The following is a 14,232-nucleotide window of genomic DNA, read 5'->3' as shown; positions in this document are numbered from 1 at the left end:
AGTAGCAAAAGGACTTCATGCATTAGTAAGCTAAAATATGAATCCATGTTTACGGCAATAGCTTTCCCTTCTAATGCCCTATAATGGGCATCTAGAAAAAGGAAAAAAAAAAAGACAAGAAGCTTTATGGAAAAAAAAAAAGTCAGCATTTTGTTACATTGGTGACCGTCCTAAGCAACTCCACAGAAGTTTTCAAGGTTCCTTTTGATGTACATGAAGAAAGCAAATCATCAAAAATAGACCAATGCTAGGCAAGATTATAACACATTTACTTATTAGTGCAGAATGCAAAATAACAGCTAATGCTTAATACAAACAAAATAGTATCACTTTCATACTCCTCACAAATACATGGATTCCACATAGTTCACTTCCTTGCCTTAAAATAAATGCGTAAACAGGGTATGAACTTCATTTGTCTCTAAAAATATCATCTCAAGTTACTAAAGGAACCATTGGAGGAAAAAAATATACATTTAGAAATGGACATTTAAGAGTGAATTTTAAGAAAATCCCCATTTTGTTTGTCATGAAAGAAACAAAGAAGATTCACTGGTTGGATCTGGGGTTTTTTTCTTTTTTGGGGTGTGTTTCGTTGTTTGTTATGGTTTTGGATTTATTTTTTTTCTTTTTTTTTTTTTTTGCATCAAGGGAAGGGAAACAATACAGATGTGGGAGGGAAAACATTTTCACAAATATAATAAATACTTGTCCTGATCCAAAAGCAAAGTGCGATGTAGAGTTTTCTATTTAAACAAAAAACAACCTACAGAACAATGCCTTAAATATTAACAAATCATTTAGTGGTCAGCACAGTAAAATAAATATGAACACATTGATTCATATTTTGTTTCTAGCAGCAAAGGTCATTAACCTACTGGCCAATGTGACAGCTTCAACAGAAGTCCTGTTTCTTGGGTTTAGTACTTTGTTTAACATGAGAAAAAGATTCATTGGGTCTGGAAAATGGTACTAAGCTGTATGGTATTCTGCCCAGACCATCTATGTCAAACAGAGTTTGGCCAGGATGCATTTTCAACATGTGTTTTGAACACTGATTTAGAGAATAGCTTTCACAAAAACAATGAAATCAGGATCCATCCAGTTTCTCATACTAACAAGTGTGAGTTTGGATTGGCCTGAACCCTAATGATATGAGTGAGATGGGGTGTTTTCTCTTTGCAGTCAACAATTTTCTCTGCTGGAGGGAGAGTGGGAAGATCACAGACTGTTAAGCATTGCTGAAGAGGGAGCGGAAAGCTTTGCTCACTTTTAGGGAAGGGTCACAACACAGCACTGGGGCAAACCGAGTCTCAGCTGCTTCTCCCAGCAATAAATATCTTCCCTCCCATGTGGGAAACCTGTCCTGCTCTTGTTGCTTGAGTCCCACTGTCTGCTTTGTACCTGCTATATAACCCATCACTTTGGGACTCTCAGGATGACAACATTCACTTGTCGTACTCCCTTGAAAAAAGCAAAGCAGCTACAAGCCTCTCTGTTCAGGGCAGACTCGAGTCATTCTGCAAAACCAGACTCAGCCCCACGCAGAGAGGAGCACGCAGGAACAGGCCCTGCACCTCCCCTGCACACTCTCCCAAATGCACTGGCACACGGGTGTGCTGTGCCACATCTGCACCAGCTGTTACCAGGAGGCAACAGTACATGGAGCAAACTGAGTTTTCACACCTTCAGCAGTCACTGGAAACACCAAATGAGAAGCAGACTGCTGGGCTAGGAGCACCAACCAGAGAAGTGAACAGCTGATTTTTGAGACACATGAAAGCAGACAAAAATCTTTCTTGGTTCTAGCAATAAGCTAGACAACACCAGTACCTGCATCTTGTCCAGCTCACGTTTCACAAAGTGTTGTTTATCTGCTACTAATTGCAGCCTGTGGGAAATGTCACGCTTTAATTTACAGCAGGAGGGATGTTCAGCCATAATGCAGGAATCACTCTGGTGAAACACACTACAGTAAGGCTCATCCAGCTCCCTCTGCCCCTGCACAGTGGTGTCAGACTAGCAAAACAAAAGACAGAACACAAAGAGAAAACCAGAGCCTTTCGTTGTCTGCAAAAGACGAGGGGAAAAGGCTGAAGAGATACTTTTGCAAGGGGCCACACAGAGAGAGAGCCAAGGGCAGGAAAGCACAGAAGAAACAGACTCACAGGCTGTCAAAATTGCCCGGTTAGTGCTTTGCAATCTGGGCACTTGTTCTCTTACCGTCTAACGTGCTCCAGTGCACAAACCTTATTTAACTGGGCCTTGCACAAAGGAGGGGAGGAAATCCCAATCAAGAGGATGTCCACTGCCTGTATCTGCAGGGCAAGGATCAGCATGGAATGATGTCAGGGGTTGCTTTTGACTACTGTGCAAGAGCTCACCTTGCCTGGATTTAGGAAGGCTGTGTTAAGATTGTGTGGCTACCTGGTGCTCAGGTAGCTAAAGATAACAATACTTGGTCTCTGAGGAGCAGCCAAGGGCAACAAACCTTTTTGAGGTGGACTAGAAAGATGAATAAAAACTATCTGGATTTTTTGTTAGTTTACTCATTATTTATTTTTTTACGGCAAGCAGAAAATCCTTCTGGAATGCAAGAGGCAAGATCAGAATGGAAAAAAACAGGAAGTGAGGGAGCTACCTTCAACATTATGCACTAGGTACAACTTATCTCTCGTAAAACGCTTCTGAAACCAATGGGGCTGCATCTAACTCAACTTCGTGTCTGAAGAGGAGTGAGAGACAAGTCATGATGTCTCCTTTACCCTCTCTCTGTACCTGCCACTGAAGTCAAAGAAGCTAGATCAGCATCCAGCTGTAGCAGCACAGTGGTGAATCAGGTCCAACGGAGGTTACCTACACGTTGCACTTGCCACAGGAGCCAATGTTTTAGAAACACTGTGAACCGGATTCCAATCACAGCTCCTCACATCTACCCAAATGAGCAGAAAAAGAAGTCTCAGCCTTACTTCTGCTCTTTATCTGCTTTCTACTTTTGCTAAGGAAAATCAAAACAGACACTCACCCTTTGGGTTTGTCTACACTTACTAAGTCGCTTAACAAGTTTCACGAATCCTTCTGCATGGCCAAAAAGCTGTTACTCAAACAATCATCACCCCTGACATTTACATCCTGCCTAACTTCGGATTTTTGATGGTCCCTAAAACAGTGACGTTCACATCAAGGAACAGAATTAAACCCATTCTGAGATGGGAAAAGAAAGAGAGAGAAAAAATTTATCCAATATTGGTAGCTCTAGTCCCAAGGAGCATTTCACTTCTTCTCTGTAACACCCATTGGGCTTTGTCCAGGAAATGGCATGGAAGTGGGACACACCAATATCTGTTCTCCAAGGTCCAGGCAGCCCTGTTCTCCCAGAGCAATAGAGCCACAGGCCAAAGACCAACACTTGCTCTCTTCCACATCAGCATGCAAAGAAATTACAGCTGACAGCTCCTTTCAACCTATTTTCAACCCTACTCAGTCTGAGGCAGAATCAGAGCAGAGCACACCTCAACCGAGCAGGTTTACTCTCCGGTTCACTCCATCAAGCCACTGAGATCCCCATAGACTCTCTTCAGGGAGATGAGCTACACCCATGGTGCACCGAGGTGCCCAGCCAACAACATTGAGAATATTTTTTCATTGTTAAATGGTAGAAGATAGTATTTATGAATGGGGATAGTCAGCTGATATCTAATGTCAGATGTTCAGAATGAAATCTACATCACAGAGGAAGCAGTAAGAGGCAAGACCCTCTGAGGAGAAGAGGTATGCAAAGTCTTTCTACAAGGACGTGGAAAGAACTTACTCTGGGCTGTAATGGGGGCCACAAGCAGCAATTTGTGGACAAGTACACCACCTAATTCACAGGCCCCACTCCTGCCCCTCCTTTACAAGTGGCCCAGAGATTCAGTCTGCTGTAGGGAGGCATTCTGGAGCACTGCTCTGTGGTGTGCAAAGAGGAGAGTGGGCTTTGCACATGGTCCGCCCATGTGGTAGAACCACAGAAGTTCCCAGCACTTCTTGGGCTTTGCATATTCATGCAGAAGGCAAAGTCCTCCCCACCACTCAATACAATGAAGAGCCTTAGATAATTAGCAAACAAACATCAAAAACACTTCATGTCCTGCACAGCATCATCCTGCCAACTATGACAGAAAAAAAATCTAACCATACCATTAAGTTTGCAGGTGTTACACGTATAGCTCGAGAGCATACTCCTATCAAATGGAGCACAAAGCAGGGCATGTGGCAAACAGCAGGCGAGAGACAAGCTGCTCTATTTGCAAACTACTACCAAGGGCGGCGCGTCATTGTACATAGCCTAGGTTCTCCATCTCGCTCCTATACCGCTGCTCGGACACCTTGCTTTTATGCTGTTTGCTTTCTAAGTGCTGTCTGAACTCCATCTCCTCGCTGGCCCCGGCGTTGCACATGGAGCAGTAGAACTGGCCACTGGGAGTGACGCACATAGCCAGATCCCGAGGAATCCTCTGGCGTGAGCGGGGATTGAAGTAGGGACCTGAGGAGACAACAGAAAAGTCTGGTTTATCTCTGAGAAAGAAAAGCTAGAGGCAGCTCAGTGGCAACTGTTAGGTCCAACAAATGTTTAAGAAGAAGACAAAGATTAGCTTCTTTAACTGATTACAGTCTGAACCTTATTTTCCTACATGACTTCACCACTGACATCCAGATTTGCAGGAGTGCAGTACATAGGGGAGCAGTACTTGCTGGTATTTTCTAAAGCAACAGAGTGGGCTTAGTGCCCCAGTCTTGTTAAGAACCAAGAGGGCTTTGAAAATTAGGAGTCTAATCATTTAAGTGATGAGTCAAGTCTTATTTGAAAAGATTCACCTTTTCCACGTGACAGTGGTTAAAATGGCACGATTAAACCAACCAGGAAACAGGGTTTCAGCTAATACGTGCTTATAATACAACTCACAGTGAAAAACAGAAACAGATGCTGGGCTGGACACTATAAAACACACTTCAAATCATAGTAAAGAGGCAAAGTCAGGATCTAACACCTGAGGAAGGACTCGACTCTAGGAGCAGATGGTCTTAGAGGGAGGCTAACGCACTCTCTCATTCTGGTCATGGGAGTGCAAGTACAGGTTGATGTACTGCAGTAGGAGTCAAAGCACCTGGCCACCTGCCAATAAAATAAAGCAGGAAAATTGCCACCACTTAGAGCAGCCTTAGAGACAGGCAGATGGTAAATTAAGTTACAAACTGAGAAACCGAACTAACAAGCAGGCTGACAAAACAAAGCAACTTTAGCAGCTGGGAAAAAAAACATACAGACATGAAAGATCAGCAGAGCTAGGACCAACTCCTTTCACAATCTGTCTCTGCTAAAACAGACCTCAGAAACAGAATAAAAACAGATCTGTTTGTTATTCATTATTATTCCAACTATAGAACAGATGGAAGCTCCCAGTTACCTGTGTTGTTCTGAACTGTATACATATTTCTTCTGTTCTGCATCATCTTATATTCATTCCCTTCTTTCCTTGCCCTCCGTTTGCCTAGTTCCGATGCATCCCTGAAGATTAAACAAATATGAACAGCTGCAATGCAGATTTTTCTGAGAAAAAGACTGCCAGAGACACTGCCACATGCTTTCAGCCTGAGCGTGAAGTTGAACAATACCTACGAGAATGAGTTATTCTGTGCTTCTGCAAGACGCAGCCGTTTGGCATGATTTTTCCCTTGGTAGTGAGCCTGTGCCACAGCCGGAGAACTAAACGAGGCATCGCAAAGCTTGCAGTAATCATTCTCTGTGGCCAAGATCACTCGGCCACCTGGTTTACTGGATCCCATCTAGCAGCAAAGGGAGAGACAGCATGTGAAACACAAGAAGGTTAAATCGTTGAAATATTTGAACCACGGGGACAGAGACCAGTATCATCTTCATCAGGCAGCAAGAGAGCTGGAATTAGAGTGTATGGATTAGGACTCTCAAGCACTCCCCAAACTGTTCTTACAGGAACTTCATTTTCCCTGCCTCAGCCTCCAGGAGAATCTGCAAATTCCTTGAGATCTAGGCAAATCCCTGGCCTCAGATGGAGAGGAAAGCAATCCGAACAAACACTCTATACCTCTGCAATAGCTACAGAGGCTTGTTTACTTCACAGCCATGATTTAACTCCTCTACTCCTGACTTCTGGGAGCTGATGAACAGTGACTTTCAACAGAGGAAGACCCACTGAAAGGTAAAGCTGCTCCTCTCTCCTATTTACAGTGTATGTAATCTCTCTACAGTAACCAGTCTCTACACAGCTCCCTGACCACACTAAGAGAGAAAAAAAAAAAGCAAGAGCAGAGCTGCCAAACCTCTGATCCTTACCCTTCAGGTAGGAGGACACCTGGATCAAAAGACTTCAGAGGAAGGACATCACATGGTAGCTCCTGCCATATGAAGGATATGCCTGTACAGTCTGACCACACGCTGATCGGGGCAGCAACCATGTCTCCTCAGTGCATATCATCCAGAGAAAAGTGCTTTGTAAACAGTGCAGCAGTAGTCATTCATACAGCCATGTCACTGCAGCACTTGCCAAGCCAAGTTTTTTTCACACCTCCTTTGACACTGTTCAAGCTTATAGACAAATACACACAATTCTCACTTCTGCATTACAACAGGAATCTTCACATGGCCCCAGAGTGGTCTTTTTATTGCCATGGATCATTTTCTCCATTAAAAATAAAAAATCCATCAGATACCTCAGCAGGTACAGCACCCAGGTCCCACTACCTAGGACTGGACCCCACGCCCTCTCGATCCAGTTCCGTGAGACACAAAGTCAATTTGCACGGGACTGAGACTCCCTCTGGCTCCAACAGCACGTATAACAGTCTGCCGCTTACGGAAAATGCTCTTTGCTTTTCTACAGACAACAGAGGCTTATGCTGTGGGAAATGACAGGCACAGCTTCGATCTCTGCAGCCCAGCTGTGGCTCCCTGCAGAGTCACATGCAAAAGCCAAGTCAGCTGGTAAGTCCCATGACAATCAGAAGCGATGAGTTCTAGAAGGCAACAGCAAAATTCATCCCTGTTGCCTCTAAAGTGCCTGAGACAGAATTAATCTGGATCACTGAGGGAACCATCCGTTCACCCTACACACAGGAATGAGCACTGCAGAAGGCGCAACAAAAGAGGAACTGGATAACAGCCCCGGGCAATGGGTGTAGGAGCACCTAAGCACTTTTTCCAGGTAGGCTTCCCTCACACAATGGAGGGATGATTTCCCACAGTGGGTGCCACACCCTCGTGTCCAAATCCAGCTCCAATCATGCTGTTTTATACCTGCCCTTAAATAATCATAATCAGCAGCACATCGGGCTTACCTAGGAATCAGAGTATTTGCCATGCAGAAATAGAACGTTTCAAACCCAATGCTCTGCTGCAAGGGTAGATCAACATCTGCGCCTTCAAAACAAAGCAAACAGCTCACAACAGGCCATTTCCACCATCCTGTGCCACCATAAGGAAAATTCTTTCCCAACTCCCACAGTAATCCTCAAAGGTGAGGTCTAGTTATCCTGACTGGGGGTTAGGTGACAAGCAAGCAGCATGATCTCAGTCACCTTCCCATGCCTTACCTGAGCTGGAAGGGAGACAACCTGAGGTGGGGCAGGCTCAACCGAATTACTCATTCTGGCAGGTGCCGGACAGCTATTGGCAGCATAGTAATTTCGGAGTTTCTTACTGTGGTTTTTACCCTGGAAAGAGAACCCAAATTAATTGCTGCCCTAATGATAGTATCTTACACTGAAAGAAAAAAAAAGATTCAGAGACCAAAATGAGAAAGTGGCCATAAAGATGGCAGCTCAGGTAATAACAGACATGCTAGCATCCCCCCTTTTCTCTAAAATCCTCACCACCTAGCATGATTTGGCCTCATTTTCAACTTATTTTCTCAAATCAGTAAGGTTACAATTAGTTCCTTAATCTGTTTCCATTTCACTTAAAACCAGTATTTTTGTATTTTAAACATGAAACATTAACTGCTTTGCATAGCTTTTTGGTAAGCCTGAACGCGCACACACACACTCTTCTTCTCATGAGGTTGTAAGTATAGGTTAAAACATGAGATTGAATCTAAAAAACCCTGCTTCATGTTTTATTTTCTCTTGGAAAACACATGCTATAGTTCTTTTTGGTGTTTTGAAAACCTGACAGAGCAACATGAGAGTATGTATATGCATTGTGGATATACAGCAAGGCACATACATAAATGCAAGTTATGTATTTTAAATGCACTTCTGTTCCTTCTTGGCAGAAATCAGACACTGAAGTGTAACACTAATTCAACCTACCCCTTCACAGGCATGATACCTTTTTTTTCAGGGCTAACAGCAAATCTGAGACCTGGGTCTGGTGTCCTGAAGATACGGACAACCACCCTGTTGGATTTGCTAGTGGTGGAAGTTACTATCTCCACATCTCACACAAATACAGCACTAGTAAGAGAGGGTACTACTACAACAGGGTAACATAAGACTGTGACATATTCAATCTCTCAGCAAAGAATCATATGCAAATAGTCCCTAAGCTATGTCAGACAAGTCAACCAGACCAGCTTGAAAAAAATTCATTTGGTCTGAGCTGGCTCAGCTGATGCGGTCCAAAGCAGATGAGGAAGTTTCCATAAATTGCCCCACCACCATGTCAGTCATGTGCATAACCTCAGGAAGGAGGCAGGAGTACTATGAGCACACCGCAACAGCTCCCTTTCCTAACTGCACTGCTGGATCCAGCAGAAAGCATCTGTCCAGGCCTTACAAAATCATGTCTGTGGAATGAGAAGTTCTGTTTTATTGGATGAGTGTACAGGTGGAAAATAGATTTCATAAAACAAAGGAAAATTATGAGTGTCTGCTTTTTCACCCATGCCATTTTGGTACTACTTCTCTGTCCCTGTAGGCAAAGTTTTCACAACATGCTCCAGGGATGACACCTTAAATGAAAGCACTGCAGCACATCTGGACAAACAGCAAATCCAGGCAGGGTGAAGATATGTCTACAGAGCAGTTCTAGCCACAGCTTCCAGTCCATTACATGGTGTAGAGGTAGCTTCAGATGAGCTAACTCAAATGCTGCTTCTGGTGTGCAGCCACCTCAACAAAGCACTCAAAACCCCCTTGAGAAGCTAAGTTAGTCCTCATGCGTTAGCCCACACTTAGCCCTGTGCTACCACAGCAATGCTACTGGCAGTGTACGCGCTGGCACAGGTACGTCTACGCAAGCTGCAGATGCAGCAGCCCTGAAAGCCGTGCCTCCTGCTACTCTCCTTACCTGGTAATGAGCCTGGGCTTGTTGTGCTGAATTCAGAGTGACATTGCAAAGCTTACAGCACAGAGGCTTACATAGTTCTTCCAGCACAGGGTCCTGCTCCACCACCTTTGCAAGCTCTTCTTCTTGTGTGTGATGAAAGGAAGGCCCCAGTCCGAGAGATTTTGGTGGGGACAGTGGTGAGCTGGCTCTTGGCCTTGTAGCCACTGACATAGGAAAAGATGAAGGCTTCTCAGGATGAGGAAGAAGTCCTGTTTGCTGTAGAAGAATCATTGGCCAAGACGACTGTGAGCATGCTACTTCTGAAGGAAGTGGAGTCTTCTTCAGATCTAGACCAGAAAGACACAAATGCAAAATAAGCAGCGCTAACAGGAACACCAACAATAGCATCCCAGATAGCCAGGGCCAGATTAAAAGATAAGTATTTAAGAAGTGGTAGATATAAAATACATACACACACACACACACACAAATACATCCCTCAAATATTCACAAAGATCTTCCTGAGGAAAGATAATCTACAGTTAACTTTTCTCAAGTAAGTCAACAAAAAGCAAGGAGTGAGAAACAATGTGAGCACACCTTGCTGTACGCAGTCATCTCCCAAGGGTTCCCTTCCATGGTCTTCTTGAAGGACTTCGAGCTATTTCTCCTGTTTCCTTTACTAACTACAACTGATGAAACATTTAAAGCTGTATCATCTTCTTCTGCAAAACGGAGAGCTTATCCCAAATTAACCTTTATTCAATTACTTCTCAATTACTTCAGGTTTTTAGAACTAACCTTACATTTCCAACAAGGGGTTCTGAGAGGCTTATTTAATTAAAGTTTATAAATCATATCTAAAGCCCGGGATGAACATTCCCAGAATAATGCAAAGCATTGATATTATGAATCAAGGCACAGCTACTTCTGTTAATGTCTTATTAGCTTCTTATCATAACAAATCCTGTTCACTGCTACACTGGGATAGAGAGAAGCATTATCTTGGCCTCTGCAGATCACTTCCAGCTAAGGCTGCATTGGTAGCAAGCACATTTATGCCATGGGCTTTGGTTGTTTGTCTAAGCAAATAGTGAGCCACATCAACACTTTAAAATAACACTTCTGCAAAATTAGGCAAAGACAAATTAAAAGCCAAGTAGGAACGTTGTTCTTAAGTTGCTTTTGAAAACAGAATTTAACTTCAAAGGCATTTAGGAACCTGGAGAAGCAGATAGCATTTATCTGGGATAACTTCCGGGATTTTCAATCTGCTAAAATTAGCAGGAGATAAATACCTTGCTCCATTCAAGCTCTGGAAAATCCCAGTTGATGCCTGCATTTTTAGGCACACTATTACCTTTGAAAGTCTCACCCCAGAGAGGTCTATGTTCTATTAGGAAAAATAAAAAAATAATTTAAAATAAAAAAAGAAAATCAGTGGCACTAAAGCGCTCAAGTGATGCAAGCATTTCTGAAATGTTTACCTTGAAAAACAGACTTCCAAATAATACAAGATTGGAGGCAGTTCAGTTATTGCTAGTAACTAAAGGTAAGGAAAAAAAAGGAAAGGAAAAAAAAAAAAGAAAAAGAAAAGAAAAAGACCATACATTGCCTTGCAGATAAGCTTTTAAGACAGTAACAGAGCCACCAGGAGATTTTATGTTTTCACGTAGCCCTCCATCATCAAGGCTATGAGAAACTTCAGGAGAACTATACCTAACATCATGTCACTATAAAAACAAAATCAAAACCAGTATCATGAAAGCCAACCAAAACAAGATAAAAATGGAATCCACTACAAAGAAGGAAGAGGAAACACAGGAATGGCACAGTACAAATCACCCATCAGCAGTGTAAATTCTGTAGCGTTACCTAACTTCTCTCCAACTTTCAGCGTACGTGTTCCTGGTTAACCAGAACCATGGAAAAAGATTTTGCTGTCTTTCGTTTCCTCAAGCAGTACTCTGCAGACAGTCTAATTGATTTCAGTGGCACTATGGATGGAACAAATTCATATTCACAATGGTTAAATATATTATAACACAGGCCTATCAAGGCAGTTTAGATCAATGTTCAGGCAGGTAAGCAAGCCATCCAATTTCAGAGTTTCATTTCACCGCCATAATGGGCCTCTTACCTTAAAATGGCAGTAAACTATGGCTGAATAATTCAAAGAACAATATAAAGAGATTTACAGTAAATGACAATCTGGATCTATCTGCTTAATTTTGCATGAATGTTTGTTGCACCAAGTCTTCCATACGTGACTGTCACGGATGGGATTTGTCATATACGAGACAGGATACAGTGCGTACAGGTTCTGCATCCACAGGGGAAAAGATGTAACTTAATATTCTTAGAAAATATTTAATTGTGATTTTATTTACTGTTTCTTAAACAGTAGTCTGAAGATAAAATTAAGGCTGCATGGGCAATTTTAAAACTAGAACTTCTTGATCTGGCATATGCAACTCTGATTTTATTCTCACGGTGATCTTTCATCACTGAAATTGCTCAAGTTATGTTGATTTATTTCTTACAGATATTATTTAAAAGCAAAAAACAAAAAAAAGAAAAAAAGGAATCACTTGAATTCGGCTATTTTATGTGTCCCTTTAACCTTCCACTGCTGGTCACTACAGATACCTTCTCCTGGACAGGGTAACAGGACATCTTTGACTCCTCCTTTCCCTTCACATGAGAAGCCACAAAATCTTTACACTACAAAACAGCAAAGGAATCATAGAATAGTTTGGGTTGGAAGGGACCTTCCTCTAGTCCACCCCCTCTGCAGGGAGCAGGGACATCTCCAACCAGATCAGGTTGCTTAGAGCCCCATCCAGCCTGGCCTTGAATGTTTCCAGGGATGGGGCATCCACCACTTCTCTGGGCAACCTGGGCCAGTGGTCTACCACCCTCACTGTAAATGAGGAACCTCATAACAGCACAGCCTGAGGCCAGGTAAGGATCTGCAGCTCTCCAGGGTGAGCTGAGGAGACATACTGCCTCAAGACAGCATCTTTCAGATCTCAGCCATGCCTCCTCCTACACACTGTACGGGCCACTCCTAGTCTGTGGCAGCTGTCCTCAGGTGGATGCGAGGGAGACAGGCACGCAGCTGTCCTCACTACTTTCAGGTTGGAGCATTCCAAGGGCAGCGCTGAAGGAGGAGACCCAGCCTCCAAGCCCTGAGTGCCAGAGCCTGGCAGTGCCCAGGCACTGCTGGCAGCACAGATAACAGAGAGCAAACTCCCCAGCTGTCAACAGCACAGTTCTGGTAAAAGGAACTGGTACAGCTTCAGATCTGAGCACCGCTGGATGGCAAAGGCGCATGCACAATGTGACTTTCCTTGGCCATAAGCGTAAACCACAATGAGGTGTCTACGCATCACACGTTCCCACCAGAATTAGTTTCTGGTGACACCACTAGCAACAGTGACAGAAATCTATACTAATTACGAACAAGTTGTGTTTTGTTTTTTTTTTCCCTTGAGACAGGAAGCATTTCTTCTCAAGTCTATGTGTATCACAAAACACTGGCATCCCTTAACCCAACTTTGCCAAGGCCTACAGAACTCACCCTGAAAGGCAGGGTCATTAATAACTGCAGAGATCGAAGACAGCGCAACTAAACCAAACACAACTCCACCTTAAGAAGCAGGGCCCACTAACCCTCTGCTGACAAGCACACGTATTTAGTAACCCAGAAACAGGGCATTCAGCACCTCTTATGCCAACGGGGCATCAGAAACCACGGCGTGAATCCTGACATTCTAGGAGACATTTCTGCAAAGTTGCATGCCTTGCAGTCTTGGTGATGGAGTCGAAGAGACAAAAAGCCCTGACACCTACCACCTTGGAATAACTGCAACCAGGGCAAGAATTCAAGGTTTTGGAAAGGCAGATGCAAAACCAGCAGAAAGGGCAGGCAGGCACAGCCACCCGCATCACCGGAGCGGCTTAAGCACCCCTGAACACGGCAGGAACACGGCGAGCCCCCCGCAACACCGCACAGATACGCAAGGCCGGACCCCCAACCCCGCTAAAACCTCCGCTGAGGCCAGGCCGCGCACGCCCCCAGCCCTACGTCAACGCCCCCGCGGCACCTACCCCGCCGGCGGGGCCTGCGAGCGGCGGCCCCGGCCTTCCCCCCCGCACGACTCCAACCGGTACCCGAGGCGGCAGCAGGGCCGGGACCGGGACCGGCAGGTACGGCCGGCACCAGCTGCAGGAAGTGACCGCAGCGCGGCGGGGCGGGGCCTGCGGCGGCGGCGGGGCGGGCGCTGCGCGGGGCCGGGGGCCGAGGGTCCGCTGCCCGCTCACCGGCGCTGCCGGGCGGGTCTGTTCTTCCGTGCCTCAGCCGGTGCCGCCGGGAAAAGAGCTGCCCTCGGGATTTTATCTGACGTCGGAGCCGGTCACGGTACCGGACGCTCCCACGTTTTCCTCCGGTCCCAGCTGGCTCGTCAGGTCCGACCGCCCTTGAAATCATCACGCTTCTCGGCGTTAGGGGCTAAAATGCGGTTGAAAAGTTGTTTCCCATATTTCACTGCTTGGTCAAATCCTGAGTTGTGATTTTGCACGGGGTTATTTAATCTCTTTTTGCTCTGTTTTTGACAGCAGAATCTGCAAGTAACCTGAGTTTGTATATATGCACATCTTCACCTTACTCTTGCTATTTGTGACCAAAGTGAGGTAATTTCCCCTCAAACACCGCGGACGGCAGCGCTGGCCTCCCACGTACGGTTGGGCCACTCTGCTTCAAAACAGTTTCTGTTGATTTTCTCTCATTTTGGTGGAACAGGAAAACGCTGAGAAGCCACTACAAGCTGAAGCCGTTAGCCACCGGGAATCCATCGGTTAGCCCCTCTCATTGATACTAAATTTTTTTTGGTGAGATTTAAAGAAAAAACTCCTCATTTATCACATATGTGGTGATATGTAGCAGA

At 44.6% G+C, this 14,232-nt stretch overlaps 1 protein-coding gene across 2 annotated transcripts; it reads right to left on the bottom strand.

Annotated features, from left to right (window-relative positions):
• Positions 1-3,124: 3,124 nt before the first annotated feature.
• ZMAT3 (zinc finger matrin-type 3) lies at positions 3,125-13,480 on the bottom strand. 2 transcript variants are annotated; one of them, XM_086754599.1, is made up of 6 exons: positions 13,397-13,480; positions 9,305-9,630; positions 7,609-7,728; positions 5,660-5,826; positions 5,448-5,548; positions 3,125-4,525 (listed from the first exon to the last, which is right to left on the bottom strand). In XM_086754599.1, exons 2-6 carry the CDS (start codon positions 9,572-9,574, stop codon positions 4,314-4,316), a joined length of 870 nt encoding a protein of 289 aa, XP_086610725.1. In that variant the 5' UTR covers positions 9,575-9,630; positions 13,397-13,480; the 3' UTR covers positions 3,125-4,313. The 2 variants fall into 2 exon arrangements, with proteins under 2 accessions (XP_086610725.1, XP_010121875.2); XM_010123573.2 differs by lacking the exon at positions 13,397-13,480 and having other exon boundaries at positions 9,305-9,730.
• Between the last annotated feature and the right edge of the window lie 752 nt (positions 13,481-14,232).

This window comes from Chlamydotis macqueenii, chromosome 9, assembly GCF_036417535.1.
Source record: "Chlamydotis macqueenii isolate bChlMac1 chromosome 9, bChlMac1.mat, whole genome shotgun sequence".
NCBI lineage: Eukaryota > Metazoa > Chordata > Aves > Otidiformes > Otididae > Chlamydotis > Chlamydotis macqueenii.
The sequence above is the reverse complement of the archived record's forward strand: the minus strand, read 5'-3'. Positions and strand labels throughout refer to the sequence as shown.

What these genes read in the sequence shown, in the direction of transcription:
- ZMAT3 (XM_010123573.2), bottom strand. Translation starts at nt 9,691, where the DNA reads ATGCTATTGTTGGTGTTCCTGTTAGCGCTGCTTATTTTGCATTTGTGT. An exon ending in TTGTCTCCCTTCCAGCTCAG is followed by an intron (nt 5,827 to 7,608) that starts GTAAGGCATGGG and finishes CTTTGCTGCTAG; the next exon opens with ATGGGATCCAGTAAACCAGG. An exon ending in GCACAGAATAACTCATTCTC is followed by an intron (nt 5,549 to 5,659) that starts GTAGGTATTGTT and finishes TTTAATCTTCAG; the next exon opens with GGATGCATCGGAACTAGGCA.